At 53.0% G+C, this 25,313-nt stretch overlaps 1 protein-coding gene across 3 annotated transcripts in view; it reads left to right on the top strand.

Moving 5' to 3' along the window:
- RPS6KA1 (ribosomal protein S6 kinase A1) overlaps positions 1-18,568 on the top strand; it is a 38,272-nt gene extending 19,704 nt beyond the window's left edge. For all 3 annotated transcript variants that reach the window (XM_032390603.1, XM_032390612.1, XM_032390595.1), the window contains 15 exons: positions 150-187; positions 545-687; positions 1,095-1,165; positions 1,458-1,546; positions 2,554-2,618; positions 2,849-2,951; positions 4,374-4,504; positions 5,626-5,751; positions 5,972-6,061; positions 6,452-6,610; positions 15,323-15,484; positions 15,710-15,786; positions 16,014-16,131; positions 17,066-17,203; positions 17,535-18,568. In XM_032390603.1, the coding sequence (XP_032246494.1) occupies positions 150-187; positions 545-687; positions 1,095-1,165; positions 1,458-1,546; positions 2,554-2,618; positions 2,849-2,951; positions 4,374-4,504; positions 5,626-5,751; positions 5,972-6,061; positions 6,452-6,610; positions 15,323-15,484; positions 15,710-15,786; positions 16,014-16,131; positions 17,066-17,203; positions 17,535-17,657 (1,633 nt within the window). In that variant the 3' untranslated portion in view covers positions 17,658-18,568. The remainder of the gene's footprint in view (positions 1-149; positions 188-544; positions 688-1,094; positions 1,166-1,457; positions 1,547-2,553; positions 2,619-2,848; positions 2,952-4,373; positions 4,505-5,625; positions 5,752-5,971; positions 6,062-6,451; positions 6,611-15,322; positions 15,485-15,709; positions 15,787-16,013; positions 16,132-17,065; positions 17,204-17,534) is intronic.
- Positions 18,569-25,313: the final 6,745 nt, after the last annotated feature.

Below are 25,313 nucleotides of genomic sequence, written 5' to 3'. Positions count from 1 at the left end.
CAAAGAAGGCAGGCAACACGTCTGCATGGCAGCACCCGTCTACTCCACCTGCCTCCCATCAGATGGATCTGGGTGGATCACCTTCTCTGGGCCAGGCCCAGCCCCCCACAACCCCCATGGTGTCACCAGAACCCATCTCTCCATTACAGCATCCTTCTGGATGAGGAGGGCCACATCAAACTCACTGGTGAGTAGAGGGCCCCTGTTCCCCCCCGCATCAAGTCCCAGGGGAGGGCAGGATGGGCTCTTGATAGGCCTGGGCTGAGTGCCAGGACGTCCGTTCTTACCTGAGAGGCTGTGCCAGGCACTTGGAAGTGGTCAAAAGTCCAGGCCCTAGACTTGGGATGGCCTGGGTGTGAACCCTAGCTCCCCACTAGGTAACCTTGAGCAAGTCACCTAACCTCTCGGGGCCTTAGCTTCCTCCCGAGTGTCATGGGGGTGATGTCCTCAGGCCTGTGGGCAGGGGCATTGGGTGTGGAGGGGTTGGCAGCAAGGAAGGCAGGGGGGTTCCTAAAGACGTGTCCTCTTGCCCTCCTTGCCACAGACTTTGGCCTGAGCAAGGAGGCCATTGACCATGAGAAAAAAGCCTATTCCTTCTGTGGGACGGTGGAGTACATGGCCCCCGAGGTCGTCAACCGCCAGGGCCACACCCACAGTGCCGACTGGTGGTCCTACGGGGTGTTGATGGTGAGTGCCCAGACAGGGGTAAAGCATTCAGCCCATGCTTCGGGCCTCAGTTTTCCCCTCTGTACAGTGAGGGGGTTGATAGTCTCTAAGACTTCCTCCTGTATTTTCCCAGCCAAGCTGCCTCACCCTCCACCCAGCTGCAGGTTCCTTCCTTGGGAGGATTCCAGGCTTGGCCCCACGTGGGCTGCCCCCAGCCCGAGACTGGGCCTCACCTCAGCCTCAGCCCCTAGTACTGCTTTTGGTGTTCTGATTGGCAGAGGAAAGAGAGACAGTCACAATTCTTGATCCAGGTGGACCCGCCACAGTCCAGCAAGAATCCTGGGAATGGAGCTGAGTGGCCTGGGTGGGAGGAGGTGGGGGACATGGGAGATGGAGACCACAGCCTCATAGACCCTTGTCCTTTGCAGTTTGAGATGCTGACGGGCTCCCTGCCCTTCCAGGGGAAGGACCGGAAGGAGACCATGACGCTGATTCTGAAGTAAGCACCAGCCCTGCCCTGACACTTTAGGGTTTCCCCCGATGCTGGCCCCAGCTTGGGGGCCAGAATAATACCCTGTTCTTGCCTCAGATTTCCCCATTAATGAGACCCTCCTCTGGGTTAAGCACTATGCTTTCCTGGGCTTGGGCGGGGAATCCCTGAAGTCTTTGGGAGGTGAGTTAGTGGATGGTTTGTCTGGATTGAGCTGGAAATTCGACCTGGACAGAGTGGGGAGGGGAGACAGGGCCTCTGGGGCGGGCTCAGCCCTGATGAGACCTGGGGGCTATTTTAGGGCGAAGCTAGGCATGCCCCAGTTTCTGAGCACGGAAGCCCAGAGCCTCCTGCGGGCCCTGTTCAAGCGGAATCCTGCCAACCGGCTCGGTAAGCAGCCCCAGCTCGGGAGGGGAGCGGGGTACAGCTGCAGCCTAGGCCACGGAGCCACATCTGGGGCTGAAAGGGGCCGTTGTTGTCCTTTGTGTGGGCAGACAATGCCGCGGGCCACCCTGCTTTCTGGCTCCATGTGTGGTGTTTGGGGGGGGTGACCTGTGTGTAGGGGGAAGGCAGGAACTGAGTCATCCCCACTCCCCCTGGGGACAAGGACAGAGGCCCCCACACAGCTCCTTCGCCAAGGCTGCTGGCACAACAGAAAGAGCATGAGCTCAAGAGTCAGGAGGCTCAGGTCCCAATCCTGGCCCCGTGTCAGGTCCTCACCGCCCCCACACAGTGGTCCCTCCATAAATATTTGTTGAATGAGGGCCATTTATGAGCTAAGTGACCCAAGGCAGTTGACTTCACCTCCCCGAGCCCCGGGTCCCCGTATCCATGGGAGATGATGCTCTTGAACCCTGTTGACTAAATGAAGTTGCATGAACATGCCTGTTGTGTAGAAGATGTTCACTGTGTCTTGGCTGCTTGGCCCCTGGGTTCCTCTGGACCATGACCGGCTTTGTAAGGTCCAGTCCGGGTCCCTGGGGTTGAATGGAGTGAGAGTCTGCCTGGTGGCTGACAAGGACATGCGATAAGAGCAATAGAGAGGAGGCCTGGGCTGGGAGGGAGATGGGGGCCTCTGCAGATCTCAGAACAAGGCCAATTTCTATTCTGTGTGGCCTTGGGCAAGTTGCCTGACCTCTCTGGGCCTTTCTTCTTCCATCAGTACACTGGAGCTTGATCATAAGGGTCTCCAGAAAGTGGAAAATGCTGAGTGGGCAGTAGGCCTTTGGGGTCATGGCTGGGTGGATTGGGGACAGGGGGAGCCCATTGTCCCCCATGCTCCCAGTAGACTGCTGCAGTCACTGGTCCCAGACCATGGTGAGGTCACGCAGCAGACAGGGTGGGTGTCTGGGGGCTTGGACCGTCCAAGGGCAGACCCCTCATCTGGGCTCTTTCAGGCTCCGGCCCTGATGGGGCAGAGGAAATCAAGCGGCATGCCTTCTACTCTACCATTGACTGGAATGTGAGTGTGTCTGTCCACCCCAGAGCCCCCATCAGGGCTTCGCCTGTGGCGGGAGGGGGCTTCTACCAACAAGGGCCCCGGATGTGGAGCAGAGGGTGACGGCATGGCCTTGGAGGCGAGGTCGGCCTTCCAGGGTGCCTGCACTCCAGGCCAATTACCTTCTCCTGCCCGAGGCTCCTGATGGGCTGTGGGGGCGCCATGGTGACCGGAGTGCCCACCCCACCTTGCAGAAGCTGTACCGTCGTGAGATCAAGCCACCCTTCAAGCCGGCCGTGGCGCAACCTGACGACACCTTCTACTTTGACACCGAGTTCACGTCCCGCACACCCAAGGGTGCGTCTGTGGTCTGGCTTGTCTTGGGCTGGTACAGGAGGGAAGCAGGGAGTCGGGGGCCCCTCAGGATGTAGGGTGGTCAGGCCCAGGTGTGTGGGCAGACTGCAGGATAGGTCTCTGACTCTTTGTCCCCATCTCATTCGGCCTGACTCTCCCACTCCAGGGCTCTATGGGCCTCTTTGTGTCTGCGTGAGGGGGTGGGGGAGTGGGTGGTTAAGGCCACAGTAGAAAAGTCAGGCCCCCTTCCCCGGGGCATCTTCCAGCCCGCTGGGAAGACCGAACACATGAGGCTCACATTCACGTCAGGACTAAAGAATCCGACCCAGCAGAAACATGAGGTGGAGACAGTCTGGCAGAGCAGAGGTGACAGCGCCCACAGGTCAGGGGCAAGTGTGGGAATCGCCTTTGGCTGCTCTGATCACTGGACCTCAGTGTACTCATCTAGAACGTGGGCTCAGCCACAGACCTTCTCAGTTCCTGGGATTACTGCGAGAAGCCAAGGAGGGGGCTTCTGGGAGGGAGTTTGATAAATACCAATATTTTGGCCAGATATTGGGGGGGGGGTAGTGTTAGTTCTGGAGGGATTCCCAGATGGATGGGTTTTAGCAGAGGGGGTGCTCTTCTCACTGTGGCTTGCACATCTCTGATGACAGGGAGCTTAGCACTTCTCCAACAGTTTGTCTCATCTTGATTCACTTATCTGACCCGTATGTACCAGGTTCCTGCTGTTGCCAGTCATCAGCCACGGGGGCCTGGCCCTGCCTTCATAGGGCTCAGACTATTTGGGGGAGAGACATGAAAACTGGGCAGTGTGACGAGTGCAGCTTCACAGGGGTGAGGAGCTGGAGGAGCAGCTTCAGGCAGGGTTTCTCAGAGGGGAGCGTGACAGCCGAGCCTTGAAGGACAGAAGAGCCGTGGAGTACCCAGTTACAGGGAATAGCATGTGCGGGGGCTCAGGGGCTCCTTTAAGGACCTGGGGAGTCCAGTGAGGCTGAGCTGCAGAGTGGAGACGGAGGAAGCTAAGATCGCAAGGACCTCAGTTGCCCAGCTGAGGAGTTGGGCTTTCTTCTGAGGTCCGAGGGGAGCACTTGAAGGGTTCGGGCAGGGGGTAGATTTGTAGTTGGGACCATCCCTCCTGGTGCTGCACAGAAGATGGACCCAAAGGGGCAGACCTGAGGCAGTAGGCCTCCAGAAAGAGATGAAGTGTCTTGGCTTGGGCCAGACGCCCAGTGTGGGGGGTCTTCTATGTTTCTCGTGTGTCAGGGCTGGGCTGGTCTAAAGACACATGAACAGATGGGCTGACTGAGGCCTGGCATGAGGGGCCTACCCAAGCCCCCTCCACAGCCAGCTGCTGAGGCAGGCCTGGAAGCCCCATGGTCAAGGGCACCTTCTCAGGGTCACATCTCCCTCCCACCCCTGCAGACTCCCCGGGCATCCCCCCCAGTGCTGGTGCCCATCAGCTGTTCCGTGGCTTCAGCTTCGTGGCCACTGGCCTGATGGAGGACGACGGCAAGCCTCGGGCCACACAGGCCCCACTGCACTCAGTGGTACAGGTGAGGGGGGCGGGAGACTGCTGCTCCGTTGTCTTCCCTCCCCGGGAGCCGCCAGGGCAGAACAGCTGAGGGCACAGGCTCTGGAGATCAAACCCTGACTGTCACTGTGTAGTCCGGTGGGCCTCCCAACCTCCTTGGGCCCCAGTTTCTCTGCTTGGATGGCCACGTGGATAGAAATGTCCGAGCACAGAGCCGGGGACGTTGTAAAGCCTAGATAAATAAATGTGAGGGGTGCCCAGGGTGCTAGTGCTGTGGGGTGGCTGACAGGTCCCTGACGGGGACGGGGGGCAGAGGGCTCAGGTTTCCTCACATTTGTCCCCCATGAGTGCACTTTCCCAGCTCCGTGGGAGATTTAGAAGTGAGAGGCCTGAGTGTAGACTCCGGAGCTCATTGCCCGGGTTCAGAGCTTCTAAGGTAAAGGACCTTGAGTGAGACATTTACCTTCCCAGGGCCTCGGTTCCCTCAGCTGTAAATGGGGGTGATGATAGAACCTTCTCCATAGGTGGTTGTGTGCGAAAGTTAAGGTGACCATGTAATTTATTATACAGCTGGACACCTTTGTCCAGGACAGACAATACACCAGACTGGGTGTAAGGACAACAGGCATGAACCAGGGCTGTCACAGGGCATGTGGTCACTGCTGAAAAGTGCTGAGAATGGTTCCTGCCCCACACTAAGCACCACAGAAGTATTTGCTCTTGTTAATGGCTCAGAACCTTAAGACACCTCACGACCCGGGCTCTGACACGCCAGAAGGGGGAGGCAGCTCCCGCAGGTTCACAGGAAGTGGCAGCGCCGGGACCCAGCTCAGGGCCCCGACGTCCCTCAGGCCTGCCCAGCGTTCTCAGAGCCACAGACCTCTTGACGTGCGTGTGGTGACTCTGTTGCCTGCCCTCGTCACCCCCGTCTGACCACAGCCTGGAGCCACTGCGTGTGCCCATATAGAGTAGAAAGCCGAGGCCCAGAGGGAGATTTTTGCTCGAGGTTACAGGACCCAGATGCTGCCCCAGGCCTCCAGCTCTTGCCTGGTGCCACCTCCACTGCGCCAAGGCCTCGGGCGCTGGGGGACGACCGCTGCGTTCTAGAGCAGAGGCTCAGCCCCGCCTGTTGGTCTCCTCCAGCAACTCCACGGGAAGAACCTGGTTTTTAGCGACGGCTACGTCGTAAAGGAGATGATCGGTGTGGGCTCCTACTCCGTGTGCAAGCGCTGTGTCCACAAGGCCACCAATACGGAGTACGCTGTCAAGGTGGGCCTCTTGACCATGTCCCAGCCAAGGCTGCTGGGCTGGGGGGAGGCCAGTGTAGCCCTGGCCCTTTGGCGGGGGAGGGGGGGTGCCTTAGGCTCTCTGGGTGGGTGAAAGGAATGCGGCTGAGACCCCCCTCCAAGCCCTGCCGTGTGGGCTCTGTGGCAGGGAGGAACTCTGGAGAATGTCCCCCTGCTGTCGCCCATGTGCCCCCTTTCCTCAGGTCATCGACAAGAGCAAGCGGGATCCCTCAGAAGAGATTGAGATTCTTCTGCGGTACGGGCAGCACCCCAACATCATCACGCTGAAAGATGTGAGTGGGAGGGTCCTTGAGACCGGGATGGGGCCTGGGGCGCTCAACTCTGGGAGTTGTCTCAGGACTGCCATTCCTTTGACTTCGGATTTTCCTCTGCTCGTGGGAGGGAAGGATCTTTGTGCCTCCAGTCTGGCTGCGCCCCAAGGCTCTCCACTTCCGACTCGGGCCTTCTCTGACCGCTTTCCTGCCCCTTGGGGGACCAGGGCCAATATCCTCCTGTCTAGGGAGGACAGAGGCCCAGAGAAGTGGCCCCACGAGGGCCACTGAAGCACGGAGCAGAACACATATCCAAGGCTCATGTCCTTCTTTCCTGGCCTGGTGAACGGGTAACCAAGGGACCCAGGCCTGGCATGGAGGGGAGGGCCCTGACGGTGAGGTCTCTGACAGGTGTACGATGATGGCAAACATGTGTACCTGGTGACAGAGCTGATGCGGGGTGGGGAGCTGCTAGACAAGATCTTGCGGCAGAAATTCTTCTCAGAGCGGGAGGCCAGCTTTGTCCTGCACACCATCAGCAAAACCGTGGAGTACCTGCACTCCCAGGGGGTAAGTCCGCGGTAGGGGGCAGCCAGTGGGGATGGCGGGCTGCTGAGGGTCTTACCATCAGCAGAGTGCATGAGCCATGGCTGGCCCAGGCAGGAGCTGTCTTCAGGCAGCCAGCCAGAGGGGAGACGATGTGGGGGGGGGGGGGTAAGGGGATGGATGTAAGGAAGGGAAGGAGGGAGAGATGAGGCCGGGTGGTGAAAAGGAATGTTAACACAGTCCTTGCTGCGTGCCCGGCACCATGTTAAGTTCTTTCCTTACGCTATCTCAGCTGATTTTCACAACAGACCTAGGAGGTAGGTACTGTTATTGGCCCCACTTTACAGGTAAGAAGACCAAGGCTCAGAGATGTGAGGTGACTTGCCCAAGGTCACACAGCCAGAGAAGAATAGAGCCAGAATGTCTGACTGAGGAACGTGGTTGAGGGGCTGCAGAGCGGGTGTGGGTCTGTGAGTTAGGAAGCTGCAGGGTCAGCAGGGAGTTGAATCTGGTTGGGGGTTCGGCTGCTAGGACAGAGGAGGTGGATGCAGGAGGAAATGCTGCGGGAAAGACAGCAGGTGCTGGAGAAGAGGTATTTGTCCAAACCATACGACTTGGCCTTTATCATTGCATGGGATGGAGGTGGAAGATTTCCTGTGGTGTGTATAGAAGATGAAAATAGAGTTAGCGTGAGTTTCTCTCTGGACAAGATGATGTTTTGGGGTGCTCGCGGTCAGACAGCGTTGGGGTTAAGAATGCAGGTTCTGGAATCCAGTGATCGGCTGTGTCCAAGTCCTGTGTGTACTGTTGGGAAGGCCTCTCACCTCTGAGCCGTTTCCTCATCTGCGAACTCAGGAGAGCGGGAGCTGCCACCTCGCTGCCCTTGGAAGGCTCCGCGGGCCACAGCAGCCCCGTGGAAAATGCTGCCTAGGGAGGAATAGGGCCAGATCATTGCTGTGCCTTTTTTTTTTTAAATTAACTTTCTATTGTCAAAATTTTTAAGTATATACAAAACTATGAGAAGAGTATAATGAACCTCCAGATCCCATCACCCAGATTAAAGAATTGTTGAGATTTTTATCTCCTTTCTACCCTCTCTCCCTCCCTCTCTTTCTTTTCTTTTTTCTTTCTTCCCTTTTCCTTCCTTCCTTCTTTCCTTCCTTCCTCTTCTTCCTTCCCTCTCTTTCTTTCTTTTTTTGTTGTTGCTGAAGTATTTCTCCCAACCTTTTATTGAGGAAAACATTCAAATCTATAGAAAAGTTAAAAGAATCTTATGAAAACCATTTCTCTTCTAGATTCACCAAATCTTAACAGTCTGCCACATTTTCTTTATCTCTGTTTCTGTCTTTGTCTCTACCTCTATATCCTTATCTCTGCATATAAATATATATTTTTACAGATGCATTTGAAAGGAAGTTACAGACATTATGACACTTGACCCATAAATACCTATAATTAAAGTATTTTAAAGCATATCTCAGACCTCACACAATCTTAGTTGTATATCTCTAACCCTAAAAAAGACATTTTCTTTCATAACAACTCTCAAAATTAACAATTACTTGTGTTCACATAGTACCTAGTCAGTAGATACATTTCCCTATTGTCCTTTCAAAAAATCTTTTTGCCATTAGTATATTGGAATCACAATCTCTGTAAGATTTACACCTTTCCTTCACTTGTTAAATCCCTTAAGTCTCTTTTCAAAAACGGAGATAAATTTTGCACATGGTAGAGCTTAAGTGTATAACCCGAAGAGTTTTGTTAAATATATACATCCACATAACCTCCATAGTAAAACCTCCCTTTTTTATGCCGCTGACTAGTTGAAGAGATCAGTTCTGTGGAATGTCCCACATTCTGAATGTGTCTGTTTGCTTCCTTATGGCATCATTTTTTTAAAAGCATTCTCTTTTGTTTTTAAGATTTTATTTATTTTTGAGAGAGAGAGAGAGAGAGCACGAGCGGGGGGAGGGGCAGAGGAAGAAGCAGACCCTACTGAGCAGGGAGCCCAACTGGGGACTCGAGCCCAGGACCCTGGGATCATGACCTGGGCCGAAGGCAGACGCTTAACCGACTGAACCACCCAGGTGCCCTATGGCATCATTTTAATTGTTTCTCTATTGCCTCTATTTCTAAAATCTTAATTATATTCTGCTTCAACTTCTTTTCAGAAGCAAGGAGTTAGAAAACACTTCATGGGAGGTGTGGTGTACTTCACACGGCATCACATCCCCAAGCACAGCGTCACTTTGCCCCCATTAGTCATTGGTGCCCTCAGGTGGTAACAGTCTAGGGATGGGTGAATGGGTGGCAGGCAGGGGGTGAGCCCGACGGTGTACTGTGAAGACCCTCACCAACCTCTCATGCAATGGTTTCATCCTTTCACGATCTTTGCCTGCATCAGTCAGTTCATTAGGGTTTGCAAAGATGGCCATGTCTGATTCGGTCTAATTTATGAGGGGGATTCTTTTGTAAAAAAGAATCAGAGTGGGATGCCTGGGTGGCTCAGTCGGTTAAGCGTCTGCCTTCGGCTCAGGTCATGATCCCAGGGTCCTGGGATCGAGTCCCACATCGGGCTCCTTGCTTGGCGGAGAGCCTGCTTCTCCCTCTCCCTCTGCCTGCCGCTCCCCCTGCTTGTGCTCTCTCTCTCTCTGACAAAAAAAGTAAGTAAAATCTTTAAAAAAAAAAAAAAGAATCAGAGCTTCAATTTGGTTACCACATGTACCGTTTTAATGGTCATGTTCGAAGTGGTTTTGGCTTTTGAAATGGCCAGTGCAAATAGACTAATATTTAAATATGTCAGGTCAGGTAGTAAATGTTTCCTTTTCCTGTTTTGTTCTCAAGTGAGTACTAGTTAAAGTTACCCCCAAGAAGGTTTAGAAGACAGAGCCAAAGCAGTGAGTTTCCAATGGGTCAAGCTCAAAGCAAGGAAGGACTTTGTAGAGTGAGAGCTGCCTCCTCTACTAAGGACATATAAACTCCAAGTACAGACAACCACGTGGGGGGGCAGTGTTATGGGAGAAAGTGGTCTCTTTCCCAACGTTGCGAGTCTGTGGGTCTCTAAAGTTTCTGGCCCTTTCCAAATACCAGGGGAGATGATGAGGAAATGGGAAACTCTCATTGAGGTATTTGGAGGGAGATTCTTTGAGCTGATTATGAATTGGCAGTATCTGTGGTTTAGAAGCTGGGACTCTCCTAAGAGGGATGGGAAGGGGATGACCAGCAACAGGGTCCACTGGGACTTTCTATTTGTTTTAATGTTACCTTTTTATTGAAGTATGACATAAACACGAATCCCAACATTCAAGTCAGTAAATTTTCAGAAAGTGAATACACCCACATAACCGGCACCCAGATCAAGAATCAAAGCTTTTGGGGCGCCTGGGTGGCTCAGTCATTAGGCGTCTGCCTTCGGCTCAGGTCATGATCCCGGGGTCCTGGGATGGAGCCCCGCATCAGGCTCCCTGCTCCGCGGGAAGCCTGCTTCTCCCTCTCCCACTCCCCCTGCTTGTGTTCCCTCTCTCGCTGTGTCTCTCTCTGTCATATAAATAAATAAAATCTTAAAGAAAAAAAAAAATCAGAGCTTTTCCAGTTTCCCCGAATTCCGTCATATCCCTGCCAGTCCCTGCCCCCTTCCCAAGGATGACCATTCTAAGCTAACTGCTAACAGCTTCGATTCGTTTTGCTTGTCTTTGAATTTTACAAACACCTCCCTCCCCTGTTGCCTCTGGCTCTGCGAATCCTCCATGTCGTCGTGCGGCTGTCGCTCCCTCATCCTCATTGCGGTGTAACTTCTGCTGTATGAACAGACAATGCTTCTGTGGTCCCTTCTTGCTGTTAAGGGACTCTGGATTGTTATTAGTTTTCGATGATGACAAGTAAATAATGCTGCCGTGACATTCTAGCGCTTGTCTTTTGGTGACCACCCATGGGTATTGTGACGCTGTGTGCACACCTAGCAGTGGACCCTCCGGGTTGCAGTGTGTGTGTATGTGTGTGTGTGTATGTTCATCTTTAGCAGCTGATGCCAAACAGTTCTCCAAAGCTGTTTTGCCCGCTTACAGCCCCTCCAGAGCGTGCGGGAGTTCTGGTCCTTGCCCAGGCTTGGGTTATTGCATGGCTTGAATCCTAGCTGTTCCGGTAGGTGGGGAGGGCTTTCTCGTTGCTGTTTTCATTTGCATTTCCCTGATGACCAGTGAAGTTGAGCCCCTCTTTGTGTGTTTATTGTCATTTTGGACAGCCTCTTTCATGAATTGCCTGTTCAAGTCCTATGTTTATTTTTAAAAATTGGGTTGTCTGTCTTTTTCATCTTATTTTGCAAGAGTTCTTTATTGAACACGTGGAGTCCTTTTATGCCTAGCTTCCCTCATGTTGTCGCCAGAAGGGCCCCACTGAGCCCGGGACAGCCTGTTGGAGAAGTCAGTAGAGAGTCACACTTTGGCTTCTCTGTTTAACCAGATGATTTACATAAAAGAACTTCAGTGTGTGTGTGTGTGTGTGTGTGTGTGTGTGTGTGGCTGGTCCCAGGCGCCACATCCTCCAGTGACGGGGAGGACGACAGAGGTGGCTGCTAATGGTAGCGGGCGCTACACAGCAGTTCCCACAGGCCAGACAGAGTTCTAAGCACTTTACATACCAACTCACCTAACTGTTCCGACAGACAGTTGGAAGTGGGGACTGTCATCATGCCCATTGTAGAGGTGAGGGAGCTGAGGCTCAGGGGTAAGTAAAAGTCTCCTCGCTAATCCGGCTTCCCAGTCCTCTAGTTTGCCTGTCCTTGTTGTCCTCTAATCTTATGTGCTTCTTTTTTTAAAGATTTTATTTATTTGGGGTGCCTGGGTGGCTTAGTCATTTAATCGCCTGCCTTCAGCTCAGGTCATGATCCCAAGGTCCTGGGGTTGAGCCCCGCATCAGGCTCCTTGCTCAACAGAGAGTCTGCTTCTCCCTCTCCCTCTGCTCCTCCTGCCTGCTCATGCTCTCTCACTCTCTCTCTCTCTCCCTCAAATAAATATTTGAGGGAGAGAGAGAGAGAGCGTGTGCGCGAGCACACGAGCAGGGGGAGCGGCAGAGGGAGAGGGAGAAGCAGGCTCCCCACCGAGCAGGGAGCCCGATGCGGGGCTCGACCCCAGGACCCTGGGATCATGACGTGAGCTGAAGGCAGCCGCCCAAACGACCGAGCCAGCCAGGCGCCCCTTTGAGTGCTTCTTAACAAGCGCGCTCTGTAGCTTAAGGTCCAGCCCGGCGGTGGGGTCAGCCCGGGGAGTGCTGGAGTCACTGTGACCACAGCTGCCATTTCCCAAGCCCGGCGCTAAATAGTCCCGGTACATAACTCATATACTCATATGCTCCTTCTGGCCTCAGCACTATCACCAGCCCCATTTCCCAGGTGAGAAAACTGAGGTCTAGAGAGCTTAAGTGACACGCCCAAGATCACACAGGCTGCTAAAGGCAGGATTCGCACTCTGGCCCGACTGAAATCACAGCTCTGCCAGAGGCCGCAGCCTACTGCTCGCTGGCTGCATTTGACCTGCATGCGCATTTTGTTTGGCCTGCAGGCTTGGGGTGGTTTCTTTCCTTTGGGTTTGGTTGAGTCGGGTAACTGGGCTCCTTTTGAAACCTGGGCCTGAGTTGCCACGCGGGGACTGTCAGCTGGAGCGGAGTAGGTCACAGCTGCCCCCTAGACTGGTTGGCCTGGCTCCATCTCGGCCTGGCTTCGCTCCTCGCTTGCCCCGCCTGTTGTGGTCTTCAGGGCAGGGGGATGGGAGCCTGCGCTACCCCTCCCCCCACACACACCCGGGGTGGGGGGGGACAGGTATCAGAATCACCGGGCCGGGGGGGGGGGCTTCCTGCTGTAGTGAGCCACAGTACCTGGAGGCGTTTGCCGCTTCTCTGTGTTGTGTGACGGCAGGATAAAGAGCGAAAACTTCCGTATCCCAGTTTCCCAAAAGTGTCATTGTCACACCAAACTGCAGACTGTGGAATTAAGGTCAGAGCTGGGTTCAAGCCCTACCTCTGCTTCTTGTTTACATGAGCAAGTCCATTCTCTTCTCACAGCCCTGGCTTCCTTCTCTGGAGAATAGAGCCGGCAGTCCCTGCCCTGCCCACTGACGTAGGCATCACGGCAGCCCCCGTGAGACCATGGGCAGGAGAATACTTTGGAAACCAGGAAGATCACTCATACCCTCAGCCAGGCTGAGCATCCCTGACCTCTGGAAAGCTTGGCTGGGCCCTCCGCAGGGAAGAGAGTCTACATTCTTGGGGTCTGGCCTTGTCTTTGGGGCCATATGATTGTATCAGAAGGACAGAGCCCTAGGAGCTGGTCAGGCACAGCCCAGGAAGGGGCTTCCCAAGAGTGTGGATACAGTTCGCAGGTGTCACCCAGACCACCCTGCCGGTGTAGCCCTCTCCTCATCCGGCACTGTGCCCTCTGTGGAGGTAGACTGTCAGGGCCATGTCTACCCTCCAACCTACCTGCCCCACAGGCACCTGCTAGAGGGCTTGGGGCTCAACTGGGGCTATGAAAGGATCATCTCATAAAGCCAGCTAATCTGTGAGAGTCAACTAACCTCACCTGCAAGATCTCTATGTGTTTTAGAGGTGGATTTGTTCATTCATTGCACAGAGTTCACTTAGCATTTGCTCTGTGCTGGGGTGCTAGAGGTGAGCAGCCATTCCACAGACAGATACGGTTATGGTCGAGGGAGCCTCCATTGGCCTGAGCTCAGGACACTTGAGGGGTTGTGGTGGACAGTGAGGCTGGAATGGATAACTGACTCTCCCACACCAGGATGGGGACTTTGGGCTTTATCTTGCAGGTAGTAGGGAGCCATTGAAGGTTTTTGTCAACACCCTATTAGCTTATGGGAGGAGGAGCAAGAGGGTGAGACCGAGTTTAGTCTGGGATGTGTTGGGTTCGAGGGTCTGTGGAACATTCAGTGGTTGATCTCTGGCAAGCAGCTATATGATTCTGGACTCAGGAAAGTTCTGGGCTAGGGTTGGCGATCTGAGAGTTGTCGATAATGAGGTAATGGAGGATTGGCTCTACATAGAACCCTACAGAGGGACGGGGGGAGGATGGAAAGTGGAGTGGTTCAGCCCTCAGATTACAGAGGAGCAGAGGGGGGCCAGAGGAGTCATTTGCTTCAGGCCTGAATGACATTGGACAGATGCTCCTTGAATACCTACTGTGTGCTAGGAACTGTTTTAACTGTTGAGATACAGCAGTGGACAAAACACTCATGGAACTTATATTCCAGTGGGTGGATTCAGAAAAACAATTAAGTAAATATTATGTCAAATGGAGGTAAATGCTATGGATAAAAATAAAGCAGGATGAGGAGCCTAAGGAGTACTGGTTGGTATTTGCTATTTTATATGGAATGGTCCAGGGAAGTCCCCACTGATAAGGTAACATTTGAGCTGAGACCTGAAAGAAACAAGAGAATGAGCCAGGCAGATGCTTGAGGGAAGAATGTTCCTGAAAGTGGGAACAGTGAGTGCAAAGGCCCTGAGGCAGGAGTGTGCTTGGCATGTTGAAGGAAGTGCAAAGAGGCTGGTGTGGTTGAAGCTGATTGAGCAAGGAGGAGGGTGCTAGAGGACAACAGAGTGCAAGAGATGTGGGTGAGGGGCAGGGGAAAGATCAGGTGGGGCCATGTAGGCCTTTGGAAGGCCTCTGCCTCTTAAAAGGGGAAGCCTTGGGGGGGTTCCAGCCAGGATGACATGATCTGACTTAATTTAACAGGATCCCTCTGGCTGCTGTATGTATGTATGTTTTTTTTTTTTTTTTAAAGATTTTATTTATTTATTTGAGAGAGAGAATGAGATAGAGCATGAGAGGGGGGAGGGTCGGGAGGGTCAGAGAGAGAAGCAGACTCCCTGCTGAGCAGGGAGCCCGATGTGGGACTCGATTCCGGGACTCCAGGATCATGACCTGAGCCGAAGGCAGTCGCTTAACCAACTGAGCCACCCAGGCGCCCTGTATGTATGTATTTTTAAAAAAGATTATTTATTTGAAAGAGAGAGAGAGAGCGTGCACACAAGCAAGGGGAGCTGCAGAGGGAGAGGGAGAAGCAGGCTCCCCTCTGAGCAGGGAGCCCGACACGGGGCTCGATCCCAGGACCCCGGGTCATGACCTGAGCCGAAGGCAGACGCTTAACCAAGTGAGCCACCCAGGCGCCCTGGCTGCTATATTTAGGACTGTAGGAGGCAGGACAGAAGCAGGGAGACCAGTTAGGAGGTGGTTGCCGTAACACAGGTGAGGGATGATAGCGTCCCTGGTTGGGATCAGTGCTGCCAGTAGAGGGGTTGAAAAGTGGTTGGGCTCTGGATATATTTCAGTGGTAGAGACAGCAGAGCTTACTGATGCCTTGATTGAGGAATATAAGAAAAAAAGAGGAATTGAGGAGGACTCAAGATTTTGACCCAAGCAATGGGAAGCATCGGTGGAGTTGTCTTTAGGGAGAAAACTGTGATGAGCAGACTTGAGGGGAGAAATAAGTAGAGTTTGGTGTGGACAGGTGAAATTAGGGCTGCCTCGCAGACATCCACACGAAATTCAAGTCGGCAGTACCAGCAGCACTAAGGGCCCCATTTCAGCCCCTTCCCTTCCTTTCAGATTCTGGGTCCTTCTGTCCCTCTCTGGGCCCGTCTTCCTAACTGTCTCATCCCTGGCAGTTGACCTGGGCCACTAGCAGCCTGCCCACACTGAGAACTGACCGGACCCCCTGCCCCTAGGTTGTTCATAGGGACCTCAAGCCCAGCAACATCCTGTACGTGGACGAGTCTGGGAACCCCGAGTGCCTGCGAATCTGCGACTTTGGCTTTGCCAAGCAGCTGCGGGCTGAGAATGGGCTCCTCATGACACCTTGCTACACTGCCAACTTTGTGGCCCCCGAGGTGAGTGCTCCGGGGAGCCTGGCACAGGAGGCCTTGTGCCCTTTTACAGAGGCCCCACGTGGGCCAGGATTCCAGTCTGTATGGTCTTGGCTTCGGTACCAAGGGAGGATCCAGCCCATGGTTGGGATCCTTGTCCTGCCCTTTGGGGAGCAGCACACGAGCATATGGGGCCACTTGCTGCTGCCCCTCAGACTAACCACCCTCCCCTGCCTTCCTTCCTGCCAGGTGCTGAAACGCCAGGGCTACGATGAAGGCTGCGACATCTGGAGCCTGGGCATTCTGCTGTACACCATGCTGGCGGGGTGAGCGGCCCCTCTCCCCGGCCCTCCCTCCAGCCCTAGTGCACAGGCGGGGCTGGTGCTTGGCTGAGGGGAGAGACTCAGCCCTGCCTTTGGGAGCCCCACATGGAAGGGGAAGGCACCGCCCTGGGGAGTACCCAGCCTGAAGGGAGAAACAGCGCCCGACCCCCACCCCTAGCCCCAGGATGGAGGCCAGAGGCTATACCCCAACTGGGTGGACTTTTCTCCAGATACACTCCATTTGCCAATGGACCCAGTGACACACCGGAGGAAATCCTGACCCGGATCGGCAGTGGGAAGTTCACCCTGAGTGGGGGAAATTGGAACACAGTTTCAGAGACAGCCAAGGTGAGTCTGTGAGGCCCAGCTCATTTGGGGTGGGGAGGCAGGGTCCCATCCCAGGGCTTTTTAGCAGTTCATGAAGAGGTAACCTGCAACCTCGTTTCTTCAAGTGGAATGTTCCACAAATCGCTGTTGCTATATTTCTCCAAGTGGAAGGTTCCCAGGCAGACTGCCGTCCTACCTTGTTTGGACAACTTGGTGATCATTCACAGCCCTTCCCATGTTCTGAGCCCTGTGAGGGGACAGAGGCTGCATAATCACAGCCCTTGCCTTGAGGGAACCGGGTGTGGGGAGAGATCGGGGCTTGCATACAAGGAACAGAGATGCCAGGCAGCAGAGAAAGGCAAGTCCTCCTCCAGGGGTGCAGGCGCTGGAGGCATGGAGCCGAGCTACCGACCACGTCAAGCAGAGAGGCCTTCTCAGAGGAGGGAGCATTTGAGCTCTCAGTATTAGCAAGCTTCCAGTTATGGGAGCCTCTGTGCCAGACAACGGGTCGAGCCCTTAATAAATAGTGCCTCATATCAGCCTTATGAGGCAGATATTGTTGCCCTCCCTCTTTCTCAGAGGGGAAACTGAGGCTCGGAGTGTTGAAGTAATTTGCCCAGGATACTCACTTGATCAGCAGAAGAGGCCAGTTTGGAACCTGAGTCTGCCTGATCTCAGTCTTAGGTTCTCCCCACCTTCCTGCATGGCTTCTAGAAGGTGAAAGAGAAAGGAAAGGACATTCCAGGAAGAAGTCCCAAAGAAGGGCATGTGCTTGGGGAGGCCTTGGAGCGATGTGGAGGATGGATTACAGGGGCGACCGGGAGGGTTCAGGCTGGAGACGGCGGGAGACGGCGGGAGATGGCAGGAGGGGGCCGCTCGCCCGCTTCTCATCAGGGGGCACAGCTGTGTGCTCCGCTGCCAACTCCACCAACCGTCTTGTCCGCCGCGCCCGCAGGACCTGGTGTCCAAGATGCTGCACGTGGACCCTCACCAGCGCCTCACAGCCAAGCAGGTCCTGCAGCACCCATGGATCACCCAGAAAGACAAGCTCCCTCAGAGCCAGCTGTCCCACCAGGACCTGCAACTTGTGAAGGTACGGCCACTCCGGGCTGCTGGGCCTCTGGGGGCCCAGGCCAGGGTTCCAAGGGCAAGAACTTGGGCAGCATAGGCTGCAGATGCCGTATCTATCTGTCCTCAGGGAGCTCCCGTCTAATATGCGAGGGTGTCCACGGTCCTCTGGGGGACCCAGGCTCTGACCTGTGAAGCCTCCAGTCTGATGGAGGAGGCAGGACTGCTGACCATGAAGGACCGCCAAGGCTGGATTAACAGGGGGCCGGGCGGGTGTGGAACACTGAGAGTGGCTGGGGTGCGCATGTCCCCGCACCGGCCGCCGTTGTGGTCTGACCGCCCCGCTTCTCTCCCAGGGGGCCATGGCAGCTACCTACTCCGCACTCAACAGCTCCAAGCCCACCCCTCAGCTGAAGCCCATCGAGTCATCGATCCTGGCCCAGCGGCGGGTGAGGAAGCTGCCGTCCACCACCCTGTGAGAAGCCAGAGCGTCCGGGCCGCAGGGCGGCGCTGGCTCGATGGAGGCCGCATACTTCCCCGACGGAGCAGGCCTGAGTCACGGGGCCAGCGGGAGCGGAGCCCCAAGGGGCCCAGGAAGCAGCCAGCCCAGATCACCCCCACCGAGGGTGTGAGAAGTGCCTTCTCCTTCCCCAGGATGGACTCTTCTCGGCTCATGCTCTGCTGGTTGAAATCAATTCACTGTACAAACTCATCTTTTTTTAAGGAAAAAAGTGGCAAAAACCGCCATGGATTTTTTACAAGATCCATTTGCCTTTCTGGGAGCAGAAATAGCCAGTGCAGCCCCAGGAGGGGCACTGAGTCACACCAAGGCTCTCTGCGGCTGAGCATCCTTAGAGCTTTGGTGTCCTACCCCGGGGCACCCCACGACGGGCCATCTGCAGCCATCTGCATGTACCTCCGAGGCAGTCCGGCACCACCTTCCAGAGCCCTCGGCTGTTTAGCAGAACCTGCTCTATTCGCAGTCAGCTCCTTTTCCGTTCTGTTCTGCTGGCGGGTGGCGGGGTCGCTCTAAACCTCTTCCTGCTGGAAGAGAGGACCAGGACCCCGTGGCCCCCAGCTCAGGCACCAGCATCTACACCGGCTCGGCCAGGGGGTTCCCCGCAGGGAGATGGGGCAGCCGCAGGAGGAGGATCCAGGAAGCACTTTTGGGCGGACTTGTGTTGGAGTCTGCTCCAGGACAGAGTTCACAGGAGGCCTGTGGGGCGGGCCGAGAGAGGCAGGGGCTCTTTTTCATTTCTTCCTCAGCTGGTTACTCAGGGTTCATCTGTCCACGGCCTTTCTAATAAATTTGCAGTTGAGTTGAAGCACGCTCGCCTCCGCTTTTCATCCCTGAATTTCCCCTCTCTGCTACTGGGTGTTGAGGACTTTGGCAGCAACAAGAAATGGACCAGGGCCAATGAGCCCAGCTGCTTGGAGCTCAGGTCATTTGGGGAGCATGTGGGAGTCCCACCGGCCCTTCCTGCGTATTCCTGCCAGGGGATTCCATTATGGTATTAATAAGAGTCATGGTATTATTAGCCCCCAGCGACCAAGTGCCAGGCACTGTGCCTGGGCTTTACATGTATATCTGGTTTAATGCTAGTCTATTATCAACTCTGTTTATAGATGGGGAAACAGAGGCTCAGAGAGGGGAATGACGTTTTGTCCACACTAAGTATTTTCTGAGCACCCACCTTGGCCCTGCTCCAGATACTGGGGAAGCAAGTAGAAAACAAGGTCATTGTTTTCATGGGTCTTTCCTCCTAATAGGGGAAATGGACAATTAAAAAACTGAGGTCAGCTATGGATAAGACATCCGCAGAATTAAATTGGGATAGGAGATGGCATGATCAGGAAGGCCTCTTTGGGGAGGTGACCCAGAAGCTGAGATTGAATGATAAGGGGCTCTCCAAGACTGGGAGGCGGGGCAGAGTGGGCAGCAAAGGAGGTGGGCATGGAAACACTGTTTCCAAGGAGGAAACAGCCTGGGCATGCTCAGGGAGGGACCAAAGAGAAGCCAAAGTGGTTGTGATATCAGAGCCAGGGGGTTTGCGTGAGATGAGGTTGGAAAGGAAGGTGGGGCTGGTCATGCTGGGCTTTGTGGCCCAGGGAAAGGGATTAGGGTTTAATTCCAAGTAAAATGTAAGCTCCTAGAAGAATTTAAGCAGAAGAGTGACATGATTTGATTTACATTTTTAAAAGATGGCTCTGACTCATGTGTAGAGAGTTAATGGGGGGACGGGGGAGGCAGGAAGCAGAGTGACGGATCGGTGGCTACTGCCGTGGCTCAGATGAGAGATGGGGTGGCCTGGACTAGGAAAGTGGGAGAGGGCATGGGGAGGGAGTGAACAGGCAGGATATGCTTTATAAGTAAAGTAGACAGCATTTATTGGCAGTTTGGATAGAGAGACTAAGAGAGAAAGGAGATTCTTACGGTATCTTCCAGATTTTTGACTTGAGCAGTTGAACACGGAGGGAAATGTGGAGGAACAGGTTTGAGAATTCTGTGGGAGATACCTTTTAAATACCCAAGTAGAGATGTCAACTAAGAGTTGTAACCAGAAGTTGGAGTTCTGGAGAGAGGTCTGGATTGGAAGTATAAATCTTGGTCACTAGCTGGGAGGAAGTTTATAGAGCCAAGAGGCTGGGCTTTTCCAAGTGTGGCCCACAGACCAGCAGCAGCAGCATCTGGGAACTTGGTAGAAACACGGAATCTCAGCCCCATCCCCAGACCTACTCAGTCAGATTCTACATTTGAACAAGATCGGCATACGGTTTGTGTGCACACTGAAGTTTGAGAAGTGCTGTTGTAGGGACTGAGAGCAGAGAAGAAAAGGGACTGCCACTGAGCCCCGGAGCATGCTAGCACTTCAAGGTGGCACTGAACACCCACTGAGACACACAGTGCTGAGCCCCTGACCTGGGTATGTTCCACTCCCCTGAGACTCAATTTCTCCATCTGTGCAGTGAAACCAACATGTCCTGCCCTGCCCACTGCCCAAGGTTGTCCATCCTGGGCCTCTTCACCCCAGCTGGAATCCTGAGCATCATCCCTGGCCCCTTCCCCCACTTCCACATCCCATCTCTGCCCTGGAGTGGCTCCTCATAGTCCACAAGATAGAGCTCAGGCTGACAGTATCCTGTGTGATCTGGCCCTTGCTGAGCATCAGCTCTCATAACCTATCCTCATACTGCTCACAAAACCTGAACTGCCATGCTTCTGCCTCCCTTGGATTCTGCTGCTATGTGTTCTGGTTGACTTTTACTCATTCTTTAGGAAAATTTGAATGACACTTCCAAGAAACCAACTAGCATACCCCACACAGACTTTGGCAGTCCTCCTTTGGGATCCCCAGATACCCTCATGTTCCATTTCTTTGTACGTCACACTGTTTGGAAACAGCTGATGATGTCTTCCTCCCCTCCCCCACACCAGACTGAACTTGAGGATATGGACTATGTTTTGTTCATTTTGTACCCCAAGCACCTAGCACCAGGCCTGGCACACAGTATTTTGGTCCTTAGCTAGCATTTGTTGAATGGGTCAGCACAAGAGAAAGCAGGAACGGTGGACTTGATGGTGGGTGGTACTAGAGGAAGCATAGAAACTACGTCCTCAGAGTTGCAGGAGCCTGGAAAGGCATCTGGGGAGGAGGAAGAGAAGCTGGTGCTCTGAGGCCCAGAGCAGTTAATGTCCTGTCCCAGGCACCAAAGGGAAGATTCAAGAACCAGGAATTGGTGATGGGTAGGGTGGGAGCCCATAGGTGTTTTCTCAGCAGCTAAACTCTAAAGCATAAAATACTTTACCTCTCTGAGCCTTGGTTTCCCTACTTGCTAAATGGGATCATTATTTCATGTCCATCTCACAGCGTACCTGAAGATCAATGAGCAAGTGAATATGAACATGTTTAGGAAGTTAAAAGAGCAGCTTGTACCATTAAGCTTGTTCTAATTTTCACAAAGTCAAGACAACTCCCCAAGAACTCAATGGACTCCAGAAACAGTTCCCAGCTGCCAGCATCTCAGCTAGGAACTTCCTTCTCTTGAGTGCTGACTCCCTGGGTAAAACCCACTAACAGAAATAACCTGGCTTGGGGAAACAAATTGTCAATCCATGTGTCCCTAAATTCTAGAGTCACTTTTCCCTTTAATGCTCAATAAAAATCCCTGAGCGCCTACCCTGTAAGACACCCCTTCCCATGAGATATTGGCTCCCATCCGTTAAACAAATACTAGGGGCGCCTGGGTGGCTTATCCCGACTCTCGGATATCGGCTCAGGTCATGATCTCAGGGTTGTGTGAGTGCACAGCCTGCTTAAGATCCTCTCTCTCCCGGGGTGCCTGTGGGGCTGAGTTGGCTGGGCATCCGACCCTTGGTTTAAACTCAGGTCTTGATCTCATGGGTCGTGGGATGGAGCCCCACGTTGGGCTCCGAGCTCAGATTCTCTCTCTCTGCCCCTCCTCCCCTCTCTCCCTCTCTAAAAACTAAATAAATAAAGGAATACTATGTGGAAGTGCTGGGCACCAAGTGTTTTCCTTGCTTTACTTCATTTGATCCTCATGTGAAGGAGAAATGATTAATTCCACGTCATACATGAGAAAACTGAGGCTTGGAGGTTGATTTACCCAAGGACATGGGTGAGTGGCAGAGCAGAACTCAAAACGACGTCTGTGTGATTCTGAAACTCACTCAACGAGTGTGCTGTCCCATCTCTCTGCTTCCGAGAATGCCCCAAATCTACTTAAATGTTCCACAGATCTGTCTCGTGTGGTCATAAACGTTTCTATAATACTGGGGTCTGGTCTCCATTAGAGGATGTAGTTGTTAGGCAGTTACATTTCCCAGCTGGCAAACAACAGAGAATATGCTGGGAAATGCGGGGAGTTTCCTATGCACAGTCTCATAAGGTAGTGAGTTCCCCATCGCCTGGGCTGCACTCACACGGAACTAATGAGCCTTGTCCGGATCTTAGAAGAGATTCTAAGTCCCCAGTCCGGGACTGTTTAAATGGTCTTACACGTCCCCCCTGAGTCAGAGACTCAGATTCTCAATTGTTGGCACAGGCCTCAAAGTCCCTGAGCATTTCTTGCATTTTACCCACTATGTACCATGTTCTCCATGATGGTTTCTAAGATAGGCAACCTCAGAAAAAAGCCTGGTTTCCTACATATGTTAGATATCCAAACATTTGGTACTTTGGTTAACACTTGGATTTCTCTCACCCAACCCTATAATAAAAGGCCACCAAAGGACCTGCCAGTCTGTGACTTGGCCATTCATTTAATGGCCATAATAGCAGGCCTGATTTGGCGAGTTCCTTCTTTACACTGAGCACAATATACACATCATCCCTAAGGCAGTTATCCTCCGTTTTTCAAAAGTTCGCAATAGGCCATTTCGCTTTTACGAAAGACCTACATTAGTATCTGTTTCTGCTAACCGAAAGAAATCTAAAGAGGATTTTCACTTACGCGAAAAAGGCAAAAAGGGAAAATAAAGAGCATTCAGCGTCTGTCTTGCGGTGAGCTCTTACAGAGGCAGCGCTCGCCCCAAGCAGCCCCGCCAAACTCCTCCCTGGGGAGCCCCATTCAGCATTGAGCCGCCACAGCTTTTCTTTCTTTCCTTTCCTTTTTTTTTTTTTTTTTTAAAGTAAGCTCTACACCCAACCAGGGCTTGAACTCAGGACCCCAAGATCAAGAGTCGCATGCTTTACCAACTGAGCCGGCTACTCTATCTTTGGACTGTGTCTTGGAGGATCTGTGCTCTATCTCCATTTATTCTGTGCATCCATTGGCAAGATGGGTTCTAACGTATCAGAAAAGCCTAAGAGAGGTAATTTTGGGGGTCTTGGGAAAGCTAAAAAAAATTTCCATATAAATTAATGCTAATTGCTTCTTCACTTTATGTCATTTCGGCTTATAGAAGTTTTCGTAGGAACGCCGTGTTTTCAGACATTGGAGGAAACCTGTACTCAAAGCAACCTCATGGTGTAGGTATTATAATTTCCATCTTATGAGGCTTAGAGAGAAAACCTGCCCACAGTCCCCCAGCAAGTTGGTGACTTGAGTCATATTTTGAACCCAGGTCTATTTGGCCCCAAAGCTCATAGTATGCACAGGCTGGACTTCACCCCACAGCGACACACAAAAATCTCACAGTCAAAAAAGGGCTCTAAAAGACTTAGAGCCAATCTCCACCCACTGCAGGAATCGCCCATAGATGGTTATCTGGTTCTGCTCAAATACCGCCAATGACGGAGATTCCACCACATCACAAGGCAGTCCCCGCGCAGCTGGAAAGTTCCTCCACTTTGAGGTCTTCTGAGCAGCCTCTATTTCTTGGGGGGTTCCCACTAACTCCAAGGGACCCAAGGGGGAAATGACTCAACAGTAGTAGGGAGAAGTCTAAAGGAGCCCTCCCCTCCCCCGCAGGGAAGGTAGCTGCCCTGGCAGGCAAAGGGTTGGTGCCAAGGCGGTGCTGCCTCGTGGCCCTCCCCCCGCCTCCGCCCCCAGGCCCATGCAGGGGGCCCCCTACCTGTTCCCTCCTGCCTTGACTCCTGCCCAGCTCATCTGTGAAGGCAGCAGTGGGTTCGTAGTGGGAATAGCACTGGACATGGAGTCAGACCTGTGATCACACTCCAGCCCAACACTGACCTGTTGTGTGACCTTGGGCAAGTCATTGCACTGCTCTGAGGTTCCCTCAACCGTCAAACAGGGCTATAGTGAACATTAAAAGAGAGGGTGTGTGTGGGGGGGTGGGAGGATGGGTTAGCCTGGTGATGGGTATTGAGGAGGGCACATTCTGCATGGAGCACTGGGTGTTATGCACAAACAATGAATCATGGAACACTATATCTAAAACTAATGATGTAATGTATGGGGATTAACATAACAATAAAAAAAATTAAAAAAAAAAAAAAGAGAGGGTGTGTGTGTGTGAAGTGTCTACAGAGCTTTTCAGTTACAAGCAAACAGCACCCAGGATGTAGGAAGCTCTCTAGAGTTGTGGTTAAGTGCAGACTCTGAGGTTAGGCTATCCTGGTTTTAACTGTTTTCTTGACATACAAGCAGTCCTGGGTTAGAATCCAATTTTGACCACTTGTCTGTGTGACCTTGGGCAAGTCATTTAAAACTTTTTTTTTTTAATTGCTAGAGAGAGAGAGCACGTGTACGTGCACACTCAAGCAGAGGGGGGAGGGGTTGGTGGGGTGGTGGGAGAGGGGAGAGAGAGAATCCTAAGCAGTCGCCAGGCCCAGCACAGAGTTGTACATGTCATTTAACCTCTCTGCTTTGATTTTCTCTTTTTTAAAATGGGGGTTAATAGTGGTGTCTACTCCTTGGTGAAGGTGAAACGAGGTAATGCGTCAGAGGCATATAGCCCAGGGCCTGACACGTATGAAGTACTTAACCCACTTAGCCCGTTTTGACTACCCATTCCCTCCTCCCAGAGCACAGACTCCAACCTCTCAATTCCCTCACTCTCCCTCTCCCCAACCCCCTTTTAAGTAGAGGGAGTCACATCCAAGGCCTGGAGAGAGGTCCATGCATCTGAGCATCTTTGTCCCACAGGGAGAGCCCTCTCTTAAGGACCTTCTCTTTCTTTGCCCCTCCTACCCCAGAGCCTCTGAGTTATACTTCATGTTTATGACTCAGTCTGAAACTTATTATAAATAATTTCCTCTGTTTCTCTTCCCTTCTTTTGTTCCACACCCACTGCCCAGACTGTGGGCCAAATTGAAATTGAGGGGCATGTGACACATCTTTGAACTGGATGTGAGGGCTGTACGCGATGGGCCTGGAGTCACTCACCCACCTCAAAATCTTCTGACCAGGGCTGGATTTGGTCAAAGTCATTCCGCCGTCATGACAGAACTTTAGAGTTATCAGACCCTTTGCATGGACTTCAGAGAGCGCCTGAAGGGGCTAAATTCTCGCTTAGAGGAATGAGTAGGGGTTGGAATCAGAAGGCACGAGATTGGAGTCAAAACTCAACCCCAGCCATGACTAGCTATGTGATCTTGGGCAAGTCGATTGGCCTCTGAGCCTCCTTTTCCTCATCTGCAAACCATCCTCAAAGGGTTATAAGAACAAAGGCTCTGGCAGAGATTAGGTGCAGAGGAAAAGGGTAGCTAAAT

This window comes from Phoca vitulina, unplaced genomic scaffold (assembly GCF_004348235.1).
Source record: "Phoca vitulina isolate PV1807 unplaced genomic scaffold, GSC_HSeal_1.0 scaffold2, whole genome shotgun sequence".
Lineage (NCBI taxonomy): Eukaryota > Metazoa > Chordata > Mammalia > Carnivora > Phocidae > Phoca > Phoca vitulina.
Note: the sequence above shows the minus strand (reverse complement) of the source record. Positions and strands in the feature narration are given on the sequence as shown.